This window comes from Staurois parvus, unplaced genomic scaffold (assembly GCF_062004578.1).
Source record: "Staurois parvus isolate SC_StPar_1 unplaced genomic scaffold, SC_StPar_1.0 ptg000136l, whole genome shotgun sequence".
In the NCBI taxonomy this organism is placed as follows: Eukaryota; Metazoa; Chordata; class Amphibia; order Anura; family Ranidae; genus Staurois; species Staurois parvus.
The window spans coordinates 8,801,163-8,823,399 of NW_028317932.1; the positions used below are offsets into that span (position 1 = coordinate 8,801,163).

Sequence of the window (22,237 nt, forward strand, 5' to 3'; positions counted from 1 at the left end):
GAACATCAAACTTCACATCATGAGGCCTTCAATAAACGAATGGTGTGCGTTGCTGACTCTCATACACTGCAGATGAGAGTTTTTCAGAGGCCCTTGGATGATCTGGATAATAGGGTCCGCCGCCATAACCTACGCCTCAGGGGGTTACCAGAAACAGTGGAGCAAGAGCAGTTGTCTAAATCAGTCCTTCAGATCTTCAATAATCTGCTTGATCAAGACCCGATTCCCCTATTGAAATGGAGCATATTCATCGTGCTCTCCACCACCGGGGCAGGGATAATGATCCCCCGAGGGACGTCATCTGCAGCTTAGTGAGTTTTGCTACCAAAGAAGAGCTCTTACGCAGTGCCAGAAACAGGCCCCGCGTTACCTTCAATGGGGTTGAGTTTCAACTTTTTCAAGACCTCTCTGCCATTACATTACAGTACAGAAGGGATCTTTGTCCCTTGTTGGATCTCCTACCAGCCAGGCAGATATCTTATCAGTGGAAGTTCCCCTTTTGCTTATCATCCACCCCCATGGGCCGCACAGCTCTGCTCTATCAGAGGACTTATCCCACTTCTGCAAATGCCTAGATATCTCAACGCCTGTTCGGCCGGACTGGTACAGCGCATTCCGCTCCTTATTGCTGGAACAAACCGCTCCATGGGAAGTACCAGATCCTCCCCCTCATTCCCAGAGCCAACATTCGCTGCCTTTCGATTCCCGCAGGGACTCGAATAACCCCAACTTCTCTCTACCCTTTTAACTTCTCTCTACCCTTTTAGGTGACCTAGTATTCTAGTATCACCTCTGGAAGTTCCTGTATCCCATCCTATATCTCTTTCCTTCGGCCTGCTCCTTTTCTCACTTCCTCACTCTTCACCTTTCCTACACATAGCCCTCTCCCTTCCACTTCTTTTCCCTATATCAATTCTCCCATCCCATGCATGGGCCTAGGGCCCCCCAGGAGAGATCAGCTTTCTTATAAAGTTTATAGCCCCCTGAACAGTTGTGCAAGATGCCTTCTCACAACAGCCAGTCCTTCCATTCAAATATAAAGCTAATATCTCTCAATGTAAAAGGGTTAAATATACCGGAAAAAAAATCCCAAGTTCTGAGAGAGTCTCATCGACTCAAAGCCCATGCTATCCTGCTTCAAGAGACGCACTTAAAAACTGGAGCCATCCCCAGGTGTCAAGATAGGTTCTACCCCCTGGCCTTTCATTCCTCCAACTCAGCATCCCGTTTCAATTACAAGGTGAATTAGCAGATCTCGAGGGATGCTACTTGTTCATCAAGGGTAGGTTCGGAGCACAACCGATTACTATAGTGAACATCTACGCCCCAAACTCCAAACAGGGGACATCCTTTCACCATGTCAATGAGCGTTTAGCCGAGTTCGTGTCTGGCTTACTTGTCCTCGGGGGAGACTTTAATGTTCCCCCCAACCCCCTCATCGACACATTCTCAGATTCCTCTGAGTTACGCTATAGAGCACTGAGACAAATCAAACACTAACTTACTGACTTGCGACTTCACGATTTCTGGCGTCTGTTACACCCCAGCGATAAAATTTATACTTTTTTTTTCTGCGATGCACCGGAAGCACTCCAGGATCAATTATTTATTTCTTTCTCATACTGACCTCCCCTTTTTACATCAGGCTATGCTAGAACAAATGGTCCTATCCGACCACAATCCGATCATGCTCACCCTAGCTTTTCCGGAATCTCACTCTAGATCAAAAATCTGGCAACTTAACACCGCCCTCCTGAAGGATCCCATTGACGTCAAACACCTGGTATCCTGTATGCATGACTTTTTTGCACAAAACGATACTCCGGACACATCACCACTGATGCTTTGGGAAGCTCACAAGTTTGTAATCAAGGGTGAACTTATTGCTTTTGAGGCCATATGGAAAAAGAACACCAAGCGTTGATCCATTCCTTACTATCCCGAGTCAGCTCTATTGAACAGACACACAAAAGGACTAGGGCATTAGCTACCCATCAGGAATTGACTGCAGTTAGATCCCAGCTCCTTGAAGAACTAGAGAAGAAATCCAAACACCAACTTCTCCTTAGAAGTAGGCTATTCTATGAGAAAGATAACAAGTGTAGTCGCCTCCTAGCGAAAGCAGTGCAAACAAAGATTGCTTCTCGGACAATCCCCCAAATCCGAGACGGTAAGGAGGAGGCTTCATGCGTCAAATGATTCCATAGCGGCGCATTTTGAGAGGTTCTATAGGGAGTTATACAACCTTTCTCCTTCCTGTGCGATTCATACATCAACCAAACGCAAGATGACCATACAGGGCTTTCTCAAGCGCTATGGCCCTATACCAATTGCGCGCTTGATGGCACGTAAATTAGATCTTACTCTTTCACCAGAAGAATTTGATCAAGCACTGAAGAACATGAAACTGGGTAAGAGCCCAGTCCCCGATGGTCTTACTCTGCAATACTTCAAAACCTTTACTGATGAGCTTAAGCCTCGATTTCTTGAGGCTTTCAGGTCGTCTTCCTCCACTGCCAAGTCAAATCTACTGGAGGCCCACATTGTAGTCATTCCAAAAGAAGGCAAAGACGATACCCAAGTCACGAACTATCGCCCAATCTCCCTTCTGAATGTAGATGTTAAACTCTTTGCGAAGATTCTGGCTAGAGATGAGCGAATTTTTCAAAAATTCGATTCGGCTGATTCGGCGAATTCCAGGAAGAAATTCGATTCGATGCGAATTAATTCGCTACGAAGTTAACTTATAAAAAGGGTTTCTAGGCTTCAGAGAGCCTTTAAATTAGTGCAGAACACTGTACCTTAAATTTAAATGCCCTTGGAGATGAGGAAGGAGAAGGAGAAGGATGAGAAGAAGGAGAAGGAGAAGGATGAGAAGAAGGAGAAGGATGAGAAGAAGGAGAAGGAGAAGGAGGAGAAGGAGAAGGATGAGAAGAAGGAGAAGGAGAAGGATGAGAAGAAGGAGAAGGATGAGAAGAAGGAGAAGGATGAGAAGAAGGAGAAGGATGAGAAGAAGGAGAAGGAGAAGGATGAGAAGAAGGAGAAGGAGAAAGATGATAAGAAGGAGAAGGAGAAGGATGAGAAGAAGGAGAAGGATGAGAAGAAGGAGAAGGATGAGAAGAAGGAGAAGGATGAGAAGAAGGAGAAGGATGAGAAGAAGGATGAGAAGAAGGATGAGAAGAAGGAGAAGGAGAAGGAGGAGAAGGAGAAGGATGAGAAGAAGGATAAGGATGAGAAGAAGGATGAGAAGAAGGAGAAGGATGAGAAGAAGGAGAAGGATGAGAAGAAGGAGAAGGATGAGAAGAAGGACAGTTCTGTGACAGTTTCTGTCTATTTCTGACAGTTCTGTGACATTCACTCCATACAGCGGTTTCAACCGCTGTATGGAGGGAATGTCCCAGAACTGTCAGAAATACTCTATTTCTGACAGTTCTGGGACATGTATGGAGTGAATGTCCCAGAACTGTCATAAATAGTCTATTTCTGACAGTTGTGGGACATTCCCTCCATACAGCGGTTTCAACCGCTGTATGGAGGGAATGTCCCAGAACTGTCATAAATAGTCTATTTCTGACAGTTGTGGGACATTCACTCCATACAGCGGTTTCAACCGCTGTATGGAGGGAATGTCCCAGAACTGTCAGAAATAGTCTATTTCTGACAGTTCTGGGACATTACCTCCATACAGCGGTTGAAACATTGTATCTATTTGTTTCCATAAATGGATCCATTTATGGAAACAAATAGATACAATGTTTCAACCGCTGTATGGAGGGAATGTCCCAGAACTGTCATAAATAGTCTATTTCTGACAGTTGTGGGACATTCACTCCATACAGCGGTTTCAACCGCTGTATGGAGGGAATGTCCCAGAACTGTCAGAAATACTCTATTTCTGACAGTTCTGGGACATTCACTCCATACAGCGGTTGAAACATTGTATCTATTTGTTTCCATAAATGACATTCTGCAGATACACTTAGAGGAACTCTGCACATACACTTTTTGCCGGCTTGGAATTATTCTTATTTTCATCCTACTTCTTCTTCTTCTTCTTCATCCTCATCCTCTTCTTCTTCTTCTGAGGATGAGGATGAAGAAGAAGAAGTAGGATGAAAATAAGATTAATTCCAAGCCGGCAAAAAGTGTATGTGCAGAGCTCCTCTAAGTGTATCTGCAGAGCTCCTCTAAGTGTATCTGCAGAATAGAGGAACTCTGCACATACACTTTTTGCCGGCTTGGAATTATTCTTATTTTCATTCTACTTCTTCTTCTTCTTCTTCATCCTCATCCTCTTCTTCTTCTTCTGAGGATGAGGATGAAGAAGAAGAAGTAGGATGAAAATAAGATTAATTCCAAGCCGGCAAAAAGTGTATGTGCAGAGCTCCTCTAAGTGTATCTGCAGAGCTCCTCTAAGTGTATCTGCAGAATAGAGGAACTCTGCACATACACTTTTTGCCGGCTTGGAATTATTCTTATTTTCATCCTACTTCTTCTTCTTCTTCTTCTTCCTCATCCTCATCCTCTTCTTCTTCTTCTGAGGATGAGGATGAAGAAGTAGAAGAAGAAGAAGAAGTAGGATGAAAATAAGAATTCCAAACCGGTAAAAAGTGTATGTGCAGAGTTCCTCTATTTCTGACAGTTCTCTGACAGCTTCTTCACATGTACAGCGGTTGAAACATCTGTATCCTAAATGGAAACTAATAGATACAATGTTTCAACCGCTGTACATGTGTTCCTTCTGTCAGAGAACTGTCAGAAATAGCGGAGCTCTCTGCAGGGACACTTTTGCCGGCTGATCGGGAAAAATCCGATTCGCGCACCCGAAGTAGGCAAATATTCGGATTCGACGCGAATCAAATTTTTCCTGAAATTCGTATCGAATTCCGGTTCGCCTGGTTCGATTCGCTCATCTCTAATTCTGGCCAATAGACTGCTTCCCCTGCTTCCTAATCTAATTTCCACAGACCAAGTGGGCTTTATCCCCGGTAGGGAGGGTCGGGATAATACCACTAAAGCCTTGAACCTGCACCACTGGTTAACCTCTCACTCACAACCAGGATTTTTTCTTTCACTGGATGCGGAAAAGGTGTTTTGACAGAGTGGCCTGGGACTATATGGATTCTGTATTGCATTCAGTGGGGCTTCTCCCATGCATGTGTGCATATATTCGGGCCATTACCCTGTTGCCAGAATTAGAGTCAATGGCCACGTGTCGAACGCCTTTGAGCTCCGCAGTGGTACGAGACAGGGCTGTCCCTTGCCCCCGTTGCTGTTTGTCCTCACCCTAGAACCCTTCCTAAACAAATTACGCCATAATGTGGATGTAAAGGGCACTGAGGTCAAGGAGCACATTTATAAACTCTCAGCATTTGCAGATGACATACTCCTTTCCTCCCCGATCCCCTGACTTTTATCCCCAACCTTTTACGCGAAATAGAACAATTTGGTTGCATCTCAAATCTGAAGATAAACTACACAAAATCTTTCACCCTTAATTTAACGCTCCCGGAGTTGGTGGTGGCTCTTTGTAAATCAAATTTTCCCTTTATATGGGTGACAGAGGCGATTACTTATCTGGGAATCCAAATTAAATGGGTCCCTGTCGGATCTATACTCTCGGAACTTCCTGCCAGCCCTGGACCGCCTCCGCAGAGACCTGGGGTCATAGGCTTCTTTACGAATATCCTAGTTTGGAAGAGCTGCTCCGATCAAAATGATTAAACTACCACGTTTTCTCTACCTACTGCAAACTATTTGTCTTCCCCCCTCTTTCTTTAGCACCTTCAGACAAATTTGTTTTCATTCTTCTTTCTTTTGGCAAGGCAAAGCCTTGAGAATTTTTTTTATCCTGCCTTACTATGCCCAAGAAAAAGGGGGGTGTAGGATTGCCCGATTTATACCGTTATCATCACGCTTACCTACTTTCATGGGTGGTGGATTGGCATATTCACAACGCACTCAAGGGCTGGGTCCTCCTACAGCAGTCCCAGACACTACAACCGTTATAGAATAGCCCTTGGCTCTCTTGCAAACATATACGAATGACTGCCCTACAACACCCACTCTTAGGACCGACTCTGGAAACATGTCTCTCGGTTCAGGGGAGTTTTCCTGGCTCGACTGGGTCGGGGCCCATGACACCACTATGTGTCAACCCAGTCTTTCCTCCGGGTATGTCGATGACATACTTAATTAAGCTATGGCCGTATCATGACGTTCGGGCTATGCACTTTTTCCGTATGGGCACTCTTCTTTCCTTGGATGCTTTCAACAGATCCCTCGTCCTGCAAGCTTTATCGTTTTGGCCTTACGCACAAATGCAACACTTTCTTTTCTCTCAAGGACCGAATGTCTCTTGGTCTAGACCCCTCACACCTTTAGAAGCTCTCTGCAATAAGAAACACCCACAGAGGCATGTGATCTCTAATCTTTATTCCTTCCTATTCAGAGAGGTGTCCACACACAGGACCAACTCTTGCATTGCTTGGGAACGGGATTTAGGCATTTCCTTATCTCCTGAAAACTGGGAGTCGATCTGCTCGCTCATACATAAGGGCACCATGAATGCGACAGCTCACAAATGTGGCTATAAAATCTACTCTCTCCTCCATAAATTTCTCCACAGGGTTTCCGATCGCTGTTGGCGTTGTGGATTGGATCAGGGGTCGCTGCTCCATGTGTGGTGGTCGTGCTCCGGGCTGAAACCCTTCTGGGAAAAAATACATCAATTGATTACCGAAATCACGGGCATGAGGCTGGATTTCTCTCCGGCGCAATACGTGTTACATCATACTTCAATCCCCAGGAAATTGTATTGCTAATCCCTGACCATGTACATGATCCTGGTGGTGAGACAATGTATTCCATGCCACTGGCGCTCAATGAAAACGCCGTCTTTGGAGGAATGGTGCCATAGACTGGACAGGATGGAAAAGTTAGAAGAGCTGATTGTGATTTCCAAAGAAAACCTATCAAACTTCTCAGCTATTTGGCACGACTGGACCCAGTTTAAGCAGACATTGAGATATCTCAACTTCTTCTCTTGTAACCCTAGACCTCCCCCAGAACCAGGCGATTAACATCTGAGCATATCACACCCTACTTTAAGAAGCTCTCTTCTCGATCAGTTCCTGCTCCGTTAAGAGGGGATGGGAGAATCATGATTTCTGTAGCCCTTGTCCCCCACTACCTTTCCTTTCTGCTTCCCTATCCTAATCTTTATCTTAGCCTATTCTTACTACTTCTTATGTGTTCCGTCCTCATCCCTTCAGAGACCATGAGACATGCTCCGATACTGGCACAGACCCCAGCTGGGCTCTGATGGGACAATACTAGAGATCTCCCATTCTGGAGTCTTACTTCCAGTCGTTACTGTTGAGCTTTAATTGGTGTTGGGTCTGTGTTCATGTTTATTCTTCTGTTAAAGACAAGCGTTTTCTCTTACCCTGTGCTCAGGGTATGTTCACATTACTACCTAATTGTACCTTGTCATGCCTGTATTGTTTTTCAATAAACTCTTTAAGGAAAAAAAAAATAAACACAAAAAAAGCAAAGGGTTAATATTAAATATGAACTCCAGGAAAACTCAATGGGACCGATTTAGTAAATGCAAATAGACTGTGCACTTTGCAACTGCAGTTGCACTCCTTTTCCGACATAGTAAATGTGGTAAACCTCTGCTGATTTCCATCATCCAATCATGTGCAAGAAAGATGCTCTTTTTTAATTCTTGCATCTGATTGGTTATTCTTTATACAGTGAAGCGTCAGCACATTCACTAAGTTCTGGTGAAAAGAAGTGCAACTGCACCTGCAGAGTGCACGGTCTATGTGCCTTTAGTAGATCTACCACATTTTGTTTGCATGCAGTGCAAGTAAAACAACAGAGGTATATTTGGACCCCTGATGTCTCCATAAAGAGGACCTGTCATATAAAATGCACTATCGTTTAAGGCAGTGGTCTCCAAACTGCAACCCTTTGCTTGCTTTTATCCGGCCATTGGGCTATTATTCCCCCCACCGCAAGCAATAGTGGGGCATAGTTCCTGCCACTGACACCAATCATGGGGCACTATTCCTCCCACTGACACCAATGATAGGGCACTATTCCTCCCATTGACACCAATGATGGGGCACTATTCCTCCCACTGACACCAATGATGGCACACTATTCCTCCCTTTGATACCAAAGATGGGGCTCTATTACTCCCCCTAATACTATGTGGCACTGTTTACTCCCACTGACACCAGGATATTTTCTACTCCCACTAGCCACAGTTCAGCCCCCCTGAAGTTTGAAGGAGAGTAAACTGGACCTTTGACAGAAAAGCTTGGAGACCCCTGGTTTAAGGGCTTGTCAGCGCACTGGTGACAGCAATAAAAGGGAAAAAAAAAATCTGAAAAGACTATAAATGCTGAAAATATATGTTGACTGAGCAAATATCATACTACATAAATATTTGCAACTACCATCAATTCATTCTACTTGCTCTTTGCTTTAATAAAATATATAGAGGGAAATTCAATAAAGCTGCTGTTCCGTTTTTCTGGTGTTAATCCCTCTTGTTAATGTGTTGTACCAAATTCATGAAGCATCTGCAACATGTTTGGATCTAAAAGTAGTTCTAAAATGCTCCAATTTTACATTGTGGGGCAATCAAAGCTCCAAATTCAAAATAAATGATTGTCAGTTTGTAACTTAAGAAAGTGGAGCTAATTAAGACCAACTCTCTTTTGGCCTACAGAGAAAGAAACTGGTGCAGGTAGATATTACAAAAGTGTCTCCATGCATTCCTAAAGTGGAGCAGCATGCACCAAATTCAAATTCTAGACATGAATTTGGCACACATTCTGTACCACCTTTAGAACATGAGAAATACTTTAGCAAAATCTCTCTGTGCCATTTTTTACAAATTCCAGAGATAATGTTTTGGTGTTTCAGGCCTAAAATGCACAATAACATGCAATGCAGTTTAAGTAGAACTTTTTTTGCACTTAAAGCCCCTTTCACACAATTGGTCCATTCAGGTCCACCTGTTAGCTTTTCAGGTGGACCTGATCAGATGATCCATTCACCCCTATGGACAGGCGGGTGTGAACTGAATTGTGTCCATTTACACCCACCTACCTCCAGGTCCCATCCAGTCCACTAAAAAAAAAAATGGGATCTGTTCTCTTCTGTTTAAGTGGATCAGAGAGTAGTCAGCTGTAAATGGGCAGCAAACAGGAGCATGGAAACATGTATCTATAAACGTTTAAAAATATCATCTTCTTCTATTTTAACATACAGTATCATTTTATTCAATTAAGATAAACAATTCCCCTGGTCGATTTTCTAAACACCGCAAACGGTATTTGTAATTATTTTTTATTAGGAATTCTGGAGAAATAATGTGTCATATTGTCTACATCAGGGCTTAAAATTTGAAGTCCTGAGCTGCTAGCCAGGCCTTAAGAGTTACTCGCCACCAGTTGCCCCACCCAACTCCTACCCTGCTACACAACTAACTCCGCCCCTAAACACGCCCTCGTAAATTACTTCATGAAATGACAATGTTAAATGTTACCTACATTACATCAGGGTCCCCAGAGCCCCCCACATTACATCAGGGCCTCCAATGTCCCCCTAAACATTCCATCATACTTAGACCATGCACCGTATACAACCATAATCCCCCCACAATTTTTCACTCACAAAACCATAACTCTACCAAGCATATCCTACCTACTATCCAACCCAGCAGTACCTCAATGCCCTATAAAAAGTTGCAGTACTTCGTTACCTTCACTCACAGAGCCGGATACTGCACTCTAGGGGGAGGCAGAGAGCACAGCACACACTCCTTCCATTGCTTTCACTTTGCTCAACTATTGAGCAGTCTGACGGCTCCCAGTGCGAGTGACAGATCCGGCCCTGAGTTCCGAGCCTGCTCAGCAAGATGGCCCTGGGGACACACTTGCCCCCACTATAAGTTCCACTTGCCAATGCAAGCAGGCAAATGGAAATTTCAAGGCCTGGTCTACATCATATCTACTGTTTGCCAACATCAGTCCTCTTCTGTTTACGTGGGTCAGAGGGTAGTCAGGTGTATATGGGAGGCAAAGTCTATTTACACCAGACCGCCCATAGAGCAAAGCAGTCTCTGTCCATGTTCACTCTGCAGAAACTGAGTGAATATGGATGTGTCATCTGCCCACACTGCTCCAATCAGCAGGGGATCTGTGAGCAGATTCTCTGCTGATCGGAACAGAATCTACCCCGTGTGAAAGGAGCCTAAGACATTTAAGCAGCCAGCTTTGTGCAGCACAGAGCAAGAAGCATGCAAATATGTATCTACAAACTTTAATAATATCTTCTTCTACTTTATCATACAGTATAATTTTTTTTATTAAAAATAAGAATCATTTTATTGAATTAAGATATAAAAATTCCCCTTGTCGATTTTCTATTTCCTTCACTCTTATGTAACAGGATAATTGAAACAACGCTATTAATATCACATGACCAAGAACAAAAACATCTCCGAAAGGTGGGTTTGTTCCAAAACATGACATCACTGTTTAAATATGAAAAGATTACAAACTGAATATTGAAACTACTGTAGATTACAGCATAAAGAGCAAGGTTTCAGATGACAGAAGAAAGAACATCAGTTTTTCCACACATCCAAGGAAATAAGATGTAAATTATTAAATGAACTCAGTCGAAGCTTTGATAGACTTTAGAAATATTGTGGAAATGCAGCCAACTGGACTGGCTCACGCATCTGCTGCATAGAAACGGTATTTGTCAATATTTTCTATTTGGAATTCTGGAGAAATAATGTGCCATATTGTCTACATCATATCTACTGTTTGCCAACATCTGAAATTGGTACAATTAAAGCAAAGGAACAGGATTATTTCACTGGCGGTCCTAGCAGCAACATATACTCAGCTTCTCTTGCTCCTTTTCTGCTGTGATTGGCCAATGGGAGTGAAGTGAAATACATTCTTATATGGGCGATCTGTGCCTCCTCCCATGTGACAGAAATAGTGCTCAGTGATTGGCTGTTTGGACACTCAGCTGTCATACCTACCCGTTCCACATTCCAATGCAGGGTCTTTCCTTCTGCTTCCTCCTGTACTGCAGCCAATCACAGAGGGGGAGGCATCTTAAAGGGCAAGTGTGCAGGATGCTCAGTGTTTGGGCAATGCATTCACATGATAGGATCGAGTCTTCCTTCTCCACCGTGTCTCCCTCTGGGCTTCAGTCAGTTGCTTCTTCTCTGCACTAGCGTCTTTCCCTGTCAATTCCAGCCAGCCTCTCATCAGCACCTGTGCATCCCTGCCTGTATTTCTCCTCTGTGCATCCCTACTGTGTTACCTACTGCCTTGTGTAGGCAGTGCTCCAGCGCTGCAGGGAACTCATTCTTTTCCTGTGTGCTTCCAATGTGTTTTCTGTGTACAGCAAGTACTGGCTCTTGAGGGCTGTGTGCTTCAGCCAACCCCTTCTTGCTATACCCAAGCACTGCTTGTCCACTTCCTGCATCAGTGATCCCATGCACCTTTTCCTGCAACCTACTTCCAATGACCCCCTGCGATTCTGTGTAGCTCCACCCATATGTAGTCTGTGTTACTAAACCCACAAAAGTAAAACCAATCTGCATAAGCTTCTAACACTGTGGAACCAAAGGGGTTAATCCTCCACATTGTGTAGAAAGGCTGTTTTATCCTGTCTTCTTTGACACCCCCCCCCCCTTCTACTGTCCCCAATCCATCTGTGATAGTACAGAGCTCTAGAAGTCACTTTACACATGTTCAGTTTAGTGCGTATGGCTAGAGAGTTTTTGTTTTTTTTTTCTTGGGAGAGTGCATGTGATCAGCACAGGGCCAATCAGCACTGTCCAGACAGAGGGTCAGGGTTATGCAGCCTCATAGGACAGTCAGAGCGGAATGAAAATTCCTCCTACAAGCTTTAACCAGTGTTCAGCTGGATACTGATAGAAGTCAAAAGACTGCTATATACTGCTAATGAGAAAAGGTATTTAGCAGTTTATATTTGCTAAAATAATTGCATTTCCATGTTGTTTGTACTGTGGGAGGACAGATATAGTGAATGCAGGGTCCTGGGTTTAGTAACACTTTAAGCTGCCCACAAACAGACTGAAATGCAACAGGTTCAGCAGAGATCAGCCACATTTCTATCCATGTATGGGCACTGTGGTTGTACAGAAGTCGATCTACTGATGGAGAAATTTCCTCTGGAAGAGTGCTGCAGGCTATAGCCTACAGCACTGATCAGTGTATTCTGACGACAGGGAAACCTCTTCACTGTCAGAATACATTAATGGAGGAGAATGTGTGGATGGTGGGAATCGGGTCCATTTTTCTAGTTCAACACACTGGTTAAACAAAGAAGAATGGATTTATCTATGGCCAGGCTTAGATTTTGTTACCCGCTGACTGGTGAGTCCTGCACCTCAGCACTGCGAAGACATCTCTCCATCACTTTCTAGGAGCTGCCTGCTTGGGTGGGTCAGAGGACTGCAACCTGAATATCGCCTGCAGTGTGACATCTCCACCTCTACATACTCTGATGAAGACCTTTAGTACTTTAGACTTTGTGCCTTGGCCCATCTCAGGGGTCTCATCATCACTAAACAAGTGGGCACACCAAGCTCTTTGTGTCTACTCTGTAGCTTTTGCTACCATCAACCCAGCTATTACAACTAAGTCCTGCTCAGCCAATCTGCCCCAAGTGGGAATGGATTTCCAGACCATGACACCAGCAATGTCAAATGGTGATAGGGAGAAAATCTTTGCACTGCGTAAGCTCCTAGTCATGCCTCTGTGGAGATGAACCTGCGGAAATTAAGTTACTTTTTAGGAAGTCCTGAGATTGCACACCATATAGGACATCGTAGTTGGTCTAGATTAAAATATAACTAAAGGCAAAACATTTTTTTTTTTAGCTTTGGACACATTGGAGAGGGATAAGAACACCTCTGAGGTTTTATTGCAATCTGTGCCCCCATTAAGGAGAGTCACCCTCTCTATTTGTCCTGTTTCATCAAAAGTGAAAGTAAAAGAAACCCCAAATTTTGAGTTGTCCTCAGCAAAGTAATAGAGGGGACATTTTCCAATGGGGAAACTAGTCCTGCTGATCTAGGGGTCCCCAAGGAATTCCCTTAATTTGCAGGGATTTCTGCTCACGTCTTCTTTTGACTATGGGACAGGAAGTGAAGGTAAATCTCCCCATGGGACACCAATGGCAAAAAATAAACTGACAGAAGTTATAATCCTCCTACAGTCTATCCAAAACTGAAAAAAAGTTTTGCCTATGGTTCTACTTTAAGTGTATGTGTATCCATTTTTTTTCTTTTGCTTATAGTTGGGAATGATCAGAATCCATTTCCTACTCCCTATCAGGAAAAAAAAAAGTTTTGGCTATACATTTACTTTAAACTAAATCTTTCTATGCATTTCATTAAGGAAGTATTACACAAAGTCCATACCTCTTGAGTACACCATCCACATTCTGGTCCAAGTGCAAGGCATTTTGTGCATGTAGCTGCATTTGAAGAGGAACATTTATTTTCAACTGTAAGAGAGCAAGAAAAGCTGTATAAATATACAGTTTTAGATTATCGTGTCCTTATTGCATTCAAACCTCTACATTTTCAGTGCAACATGTTTAAGATGCATTTCACATGCATTCCTATTCATCCTTATGGAAGATACATTTTGTTGGAAACCACATACTCTATGGCAAGCCATAGGTGAATCATTTTTCTTTCCTGCCATCCAAAATCACTCGATTTCACTATCCACACAGTCAGGGGGAAAGCCTCCCATGGTGCTATTGTTTTATGCCAGTTGAGGGAGGAGCAAGGAGCCTTCCCGGCTGGCAAAACACAATGATCATGGCTAGTAGCTATAAGCGCCAGCAGTAATCACAGGCTATAAATCAGACAGGCTGGGTACAATCAGCCTCCCCATAGATGGATCGAATCTTGGCCGGTCCCTACTGAACTGCTGAGATTTGATCCATCTACGGTTGGCTTATGCAGCAAGTAGGACTTTTATTGTAACACACAGCAACATACTAGAATACAGAGGTGTAAACGCAGCCCAAAGCCGATCTCCTTGAAAACATCTTTTTGGATAAAATGTTCGTCGAGCAGAGCCTGTACTGAAGTCATTGCACGTGCTGGAGCCGGTACTGGTGGCGCAGTTTATCAATGTGATATGCACATTATGCTGGATGCATTGTAAATAGATACACAGTTTTTTCACCAATAAACCAAGCAGTGTTACACTATTGGAGGCTGTCATCTGTTTCCTTTGCCGGGTTGTTTCTGTCAGAGCAGAAAAAATACACAGTCCAGGCTCCTACCGGTGTGCTCTATGGTTTCCTATACTGGATGATCCATTGCTGCAAGGTCCATACGACTCTGAGCTTTTATAGACTGCCTATAATTTGGGGTCTTCTGTTCCGGTAAGAGACTGTGTGTGACATGGTGGAGGGATTCACTGGTGACACTCCAGACAACATGTTTTATGGATAAACTTATTAAGATTGTTTTACACACAGTGTTAATAAAATAATTTTCTACATATGAATATACACATGCACATGCACACACATACACACACACACACACACACAACAGCCACTTTATTAGGTACACTTTGCTAGTACCAAGAAAATATTCCCCAAACCATTACACCACCACCAACCTGAACAGTTGATACAAGGCAGGATGGATCCATGCTTTCATGTTGTTTACACCAAATTCTGACCCTACCATCTGAATGTCACAGCAACCATTCTGCTTATTCTCCTCTGACATCAACAAGGCACTTTCGTCCACACAACTGTCGCTTGCTGGATATTTTCTCTTTTTCTGACCATTCTCCGTAAACCCTAGAAATGGTTGTGCGTGAAAATCCCAGTAGATCAGCAGTTTTTGAAATACTCAGACCAGACCTTCTGGCACCAGCAACCATGCCACGCTCAAAGTCACTTAAATCCCCTTTCTTCCCCACTCTGATGCTCGGTTTGAACTTCAGCAAGTCGCCTTCACAATGTCTAGATGCCTAAATGCACTGAGTTGCTGCCATGTGATTGGCTGATTAGCAATTTGTGTTACCATGTAATTGAATAGGTGTACCTAATAAAGTGGGTGGCGAGTCTTTGTACGCATGGATATGAATAGCTGGTCATATGTGGGGAAAAAAAAGAAACCATTACCAAAGATAATTACTTGGTAAACTGAGACTTACCCCATCCAATGAAATGAGTTAAGTGTAGGAAGCAAAGTTCCACTATAAAGTTAACAAATCCTGTTCCTTTGAAAACATTCTGGCAAACATTTGCACAGGCACTTCCAGCACACAATAAACTTAAGGTATTTACAACTTGTGAAAAATAAATACTGAAAATACATAAAAACCAAATTCATGATCTAGGTGGAATCATGATTATTATATGGGATAAACAGTGCCTTTAAAGAGTATTTATACCCCTTGAAATTTTCCACATTTTGTCATGTTACAACCAAAAATGTAAAGCTATCCCAGGAGCAGGCAGGTGCTTAATATGTCATCTTCACCTAGGCAAGAAATAAAGAAGTAAAGATGGAAAAAATAAAAAATATCTACAGTTAAAAAAAACATGCTATTGTGTAAAATGAAGGGGAATAGGAAGGAGAAACAAGGCTATACAAATGGGTGAAAGTCCACTCTATTCACTGTGATGTCAAGACTGAATGTTGTACATTACATTCTGACGTGGGGTGTGATGTAAGTATTCTTAAACAGCCCTTTATAACTGTACCTGGTGTCACTGGCCTACATAGTCAAATGAAGGCTTGAGAGAATGATCATAGTGTGACATATAAGAAACAGTAGCATAGTGGTTAGCATTTTCACCAGGCAGCACCAGGGTTATCAGTTCAAATCCCAACCACAGCACCATCTGCCTGGAGTTTGAACGTTCTCCCTGTGCCTGCGTGGGTTTCCTCCCACATTCCAAAGACATGCTGCAAGGTAAATTGGCCCTAGTATATGTATGTATGAATATGAATTAGGGACCTTAGATTGTACGCTCCTTGAGGGCAGAGACTGGTGTGAATGTACAATATATGTAGGGCAGAACAATGGCTAAATGGTTAGCACTTCCGCCTGGCAGTACTAGGCTTGTTGGTTTGAATCCCAACCATGGCACCACCTGCCTGGAGTTTGCATGTTCTCCCTGTGCCTGCATTGGTTTCCTCCGGGTACTCCGGTTTCCTCCCAATCTCCAAAGACATGCTGGTATGTTAATTGGCTCCTGTCTAAATTGTCCCTAGTATGTGTATGTATGAATGTAAGTTAGGGACCTTAGACTGTACACCCCTTGATGGTTAGGGACTGATGTGAATATGCAATATATATATGTAAAGTGCTGTGTAAATTGACAGCGCTATATAAATACCTATAATTAATAAAAATTTTAAATAAATGTACAGTGCTGAGTAAATTGATGGCACTATTTAGGTATCTGTAATAAATAAATATAGGGACATCAGCAAATGTATTATTTCATCTATTTTGTTTAAAGTATGTCTTGGGTTCAGCTCTAATGTAACCCTGTATTTAAAGAAAGAAATGACTTTTATAGATAAAATCTAGATGTAGCATAACAATGTAATTGATATTACCTTTGCCAGAAAATTAAAACTGTGTGTCTCTCTGAAACGGACTTAATTTTGTTACTAAAGTGTTCAGTTCCCTAACTACAGGGCAATGCCCACCCATCATCCCTCATAAGAGTTTCCTTAGGGACAATTCACACTTGTGCATTGCCTCAGAATACAAACGTTCAATGTGCATTTTGTATATGTTGTATATGGGTATGTTGCGTTAAATTGAATTTGAATGCATCAAAATGTTGTATGCCACATGTCTGCAACACAGAGATCATTCACATCTGTGTGCTGGATTGCATTACAACATACATGTGCTGCAGAATGTTGTGTTAGAGCAGTGGTGTGCTATTCAAAATGAATGGCAACACAGTAACATGCGTGTTTTACAGCGTGGTAATGCAATGCACAGGTGTGAATGGGCCCTTATGACCCCCGACAGGGAGGTAGGGAAAGAGTAAAAGATGGGACAAGTAAGGACCCAGTCACACCTGAGTTTAAAATGGAACTAAATCCATCAATTTAATGGTTTCCAAAAGAATATGGTTCAAGTCATGCTGTGAATAACTATTACAGTTGCTCGTGCTCTCAACTGAACTATAAAGCCATCAAATGGCTGGTATCATAACTGATCACATGTGCAGAACCACGGCACCAGCAGATCAAAGAAAGTCCAAGATGGGAGCTTCCATAGCTGTAAAGGATAGAAGGGTTTAATTCCACTTTAAAGCAGCACTTCATTCTCTCAATCACGATAGACTGTGTTTAATCCTTATGCTGCTAGCATTAGTAAGTGGATAGGAAACTATATCATATTTACTTATTTTATACTTTGTTTTGTACATTTCTTCAGTTAAGTCCTAGCTTCCATGCCTAGGCAAACAATGTCATACATCCCAGGAGTCTTTAGGAGGGATTTTCTCAGCTAAGCACACCCTCCTGCCTGCATGCCTAAGCTAAGGGCAGATGGATTCCAGGAAGTAAGTGCTACATGAACCATCTGCCCTTACTCACGATGGCCACGGACGGCAATGCTGGGGGGTGTTTTTCAATGTGATTCCGTAGCAAAATAAAGCATGGAGACATGGATGGATGGGTGAGTTTGCTTATGGTATTACAAATTAACTAAGCAACATTTTTGCTTTATGGTGTTCAGATGCAGTGTAGTTCTGCTTTAGGAATCAGGATAGTCAAACTACTGGAGAATAATTTTTTTCTGTTTATAAAAGGTAACAGTTGGCCCCTGACACAAAGAACATTCACTTAAATGTTTAAAATGGCTGTTGGGTCCATGTTCAATGAATTTCTTCTAAGAACAACGTCACTTTAAGGCATCTGTCATCTGCCATGAATTAATGATTTAATGAGTGGGGACAGTTTCCACAGAACCGGCCAGGAATGTGGTTTGGTCCTTTTCTTGGGCACTGTGATGTTACTGGCTTTTCATCAGGCATTTGTGATGTACTTTTACCTGGAAGGAAAGTTACGGTTATTTTTACAACATGGTGTACAGCAAAACTCGATCACCGTATATCTGTATATTAGTAACAATCTCTAATAAATGTGTGATGTGGAAAAACAAGCGGAAAGCAGTCACCATATAATTTTTGGAATGTGGGAAATCACACCTACTTTGCTGTTTGAAATATGGCTTTCCTGAAACCATTTTCCACGTTCCCAAACACAATAATAAATGTTTCAGAAATATGGAAACTTTCAACGGGACCCAACAATCTAATATATTGTTTAGTCCATAGTTCTATGACTAAATCTGCTGTGTTGTTCTCTAAAACAACTTACATGCATTACAATACCTAGTATGTGTACAAAAGGCATCATTGCTGCTTATTATACATATTTGTATATTACGATTGTCTACAATGAAGGTCTATGCCTAATTAGATGTCAACTTGCCATTGGTGGTAAATCTGAGTCTAGGTGCCAGCAGGGTTGGATTTAGGGCTGTTCACACTCAAATTCATGTGCGGTGCAATTTTCTGCCCACTCATTGCAATGGCCTGAAATCACACTGGTTTGCACAAAAAATAGTGCATGCACTACTTTTCAAAAATTAATTGCACCAAATTGCATAGTACCGTGGTACCATGAGATCTGCTACAGGCAAACGCTTTGAGTTTGCGATCTGTGTTTGGGGTGTTGGTAAGAATATAAGGACACTTGCAGCAGATTGAACACCCAGTGTTACAGAACGCACTTTTCCCAAACCGCATTCTGGTATAAACCAGCTTTTAACCAGACATCTGCAGCAGGTGCTATGGTGGTGGGGGGGGGGGGGGTGCAGCAGAGGGAGAAACCTCTCCCACCTCTGCATCACCTCTACCACCTTCTGTAATGTGCAGTAGTAGGCTGTCAAATTGACAGCTCAGCTCTACAGATTACAGTGCAGCAATCAATGGAGCTGTGCTGTCAGTATGACATCCACATAACATAGTAGATCAGTTTGCCAAAGTGACAGCTGAGCTCTGCTGATCACAGGGTCGCCGTGCAATCTGCAGTGCTGGGCTGTTTAGCTACCCATAGATGGATCAAAATTCACCCACCTCAGCAGGAACCAGCAGAATTTCGATCCATCTATGGCCATTCCTGCTAGACAAAAGTTAACCTAATTTCCCCAGAACCCAGCTTTCTATGGAGTAGCTCCCCGCTATATGCTGGAAGAGCTGGATGCTCAAAATCTCACAAGAATATGCTCAAGCGCTGTTCTAGAGCATATACTCACAAGCATTCAAGCACCTAAGAGTGGAAAGACAGGTTGCATGGTAAGTGTGTGTGTGTATTTTTTTTTTTTCTTTTATTGTTATTTTGTTTTCCCTGAAATGCAGTGTTTTTTTAAATTACTGTTTATGTACCTTTTTTTTAACTACTTCCCGTCCGGCCCATGTACATAAATGGCCAGATTAGAGCAGTGCCGAAGCGGGTGGCCGTTTATAAATGGCCCCCGCATGCACTGCCTGTGTGAGCTCCCTGGGAGCACGCGGCACCACCGATCGCTGTACAGGACCTCTGTGTGAGGTCCTGAATCATGTAATCACTGATTGGCCAATCAGTGATCACATGAATAGTAGTAAGCAAGATGTCACTTCCTGATATCATTGCTTACTACTTGTGAAATCTGTGAATGATCACAGAGGTCACATGGTACAAGGCTATTCACAACAGCCTTGAACCATGTGGCAAGCTGTGACCAATCACAGCTCTCACAGTATTTCTCAATGGCTGCAAGAATGCAGCCAGAGAAAAGGAGAAATGATTGCTTTTACAGCCTTTATGGGTATAAAAGCAATCAGTGTAAAAAAAATTAAAAAAAAAAAATCTTCATCACCCCCCACAAGTAGTACAGTGTCACTATGGTAACACTGTACTGCTAGGGTGACGGTATGTTAAAAAACAAAAAAACAAAAAAACAAATATTAATATAAAAAAATAAAATAAAAATGTAAACAATATTCTGAAAAATTATAATTTTTGTTTATAAACTAATTTGGGTTATTATTTTTCAGTAAAAAGATAGCTGAATACATTTTGGCCAAGATTTATAAAGAAAGATTATTTATTTGCAAAATTTTATAAGAAAAATTTTTTTTTTCAAAATGTTTGGACTTTTTCAATTATATAGCAAAAAAATAAAAATCCCAGTGGTGAATAAATTCCACTATAATAAAGTTTTATCTGTCTCAAAAAAATGCTAAAAAAATTCATATGGATACAATGTTGCATGCCTGTGCAATTGTCATTCAAAGTGTGATAACACTGAAAGCTGAAAATTGGCCTGGACAGGAAGAGGGTGAAAGTGTCCTTGAAGTGGTTAAATACCTCAGCTTTCCACCTTCAGATGCTGAAAGAGATCACACCTGATGAGGCAGCGGTAGCTGAGCCAGTGATCTGCAGCCAAGTGAGAGGCTCTCTAATGTCAGAACCGATGTGCAATTAGCCAGGCAGAAGTCTAATAGCATGCAGTACTCCAGATTCAGTGTGGTGGTTCTATGTACTGGGATCCCTCCAACTGTTCACCTTTGTTACCAGAGCTACCTTTGACATCACTGTGAAAGAAGCGGTCTATGAGGATAACTGCAAGGAGATGTTTGTGCTTTGACATGACCGGTCTTACAGGCTCCACAAAAAGAGAAAACTATACTATGCAGCCACATGTTACTCTGATTGAGTCACAGAGACATTGCTGTGAGGAATCCATGTTTTGCAGCTTTCATTATCCTGCAGTGTATACATGTTTTAACCATCTTTAACTTGTTTTTCATTATTGATTCTACTTTTTCACTTGTTTGGTAGACTGCAAGTTATGTTACTCTCTGTTTTATTATTCAGCCAATTACAAATTCTGTTTAGGCACATATTTATAAACCTGCAAAATTCCAGGCATATAACTATGCCCAGACAAATAAATGTAATTAAAATATATTCCTCAATAGTCACAAAGGATATAAATTAATCTTGTGTGTACCAATTGCCTTTGCAAACCCAGTTATTACCTTGTAGAAGTAGCTGTGGCATTGTAAGTGTGCAGAGAATAGAGCTGTGGGAGGGACCCAGCAGGCTCAACCATTACAGGCTGCCTGCGAAAAACTACAGGAGGGGCGGATACAAGACCAGTCACCCTGAACGAGGAGAGAGCGCAGCAGTGACTGGTCTTAATACAAGAAGCTACGCTACTAGGTTACTGCACAGATCTGGACGAAATACACAAGGCACACCAAGATTCAAGTAAGAACACACCTTTCTAGAATTTAGACGATATTTCCTTATCCCAGCGTTCAGCTGAAAGCTGGTCTTTTGCACATGTATGACTAATCTAATAATCATTTTAAAAGGCTACAGTAATCCTACCAGCCTATTATTTTCATGTTTATATGAAGATATTACATGCAAAATGAAGCACTAATTACTGGTTTAATACTACAGCACATGTTTATGCTATATTATTAAGCCCCCTTCACACCTGAGAATTTTGCAACTCAAAATTTCAAACCGCTCAACGAGCCAAATCCCATGCTCTTCTATTGTCTCTGTTCACATTTGAGCATTCAGGCCTTTGTAGCTCAAGGTCTGAAGTTCAAAGAGGTGCATGAGCTACTATACAAGTAGAATGGAGCATCTTTGGCCCCATAGGAACATGAAGAAAAATGAGCAAAAACTTGAGTTACGTGTGTTTTTTAGGCCCTTCCATATAAAAGTCTATGGGATAAAAACCTGCAATCATGCTGGAAGAAGCTCCTATATGGTACTTCATGCACAGAAAATCCTCCAAACTATCTATCAATGCTACAGTCAAGCATGAATGGGGCTAAAGTACAATTACAAAATTCAACAGCCCTACTGACAAATGCCAGATTTGGAGGAGTGCAGTTCCAGGCTTAAAGAGACATTTGAAGTGTTAAAGGAGAAGTAGGTCCAAAGCTCTTTTGGCCCTATTTCTCCTGTGGGTCACAGGAGTGCACTTAGCTCTACAGTCCTGTGACCTGTTTCAGTTGACAGCAGGCTAAAGTCCACTGTTGGCTGACGTCACTGAGCCGGTCCAGGTTCTGGAGA

General features: G+C 42.3%; 1 protein-coding gene across 1 annotated transcript in view; it reads right to left on the bottom strand.

Moving 5' to 3' along the window:
• Positions 1-22,237, bottom strand: part of ITGB8 (integrin subunit beta 8) — a 243,644-nt gene that overhangs the window by 125,408 nt on the left and 95,999 nt on the right. Inside the window, exon 2 of the mRNA XM_089673165.1 lies at positions 13,499-13,584. Within this exon, the coding sequence (XP_089529291.1) occupies positions 13,499-13,584 (86 nt within the window). The remainder of the gene's footprint in view (positions 1-13,498; positions 13,585-22,237) is intronic.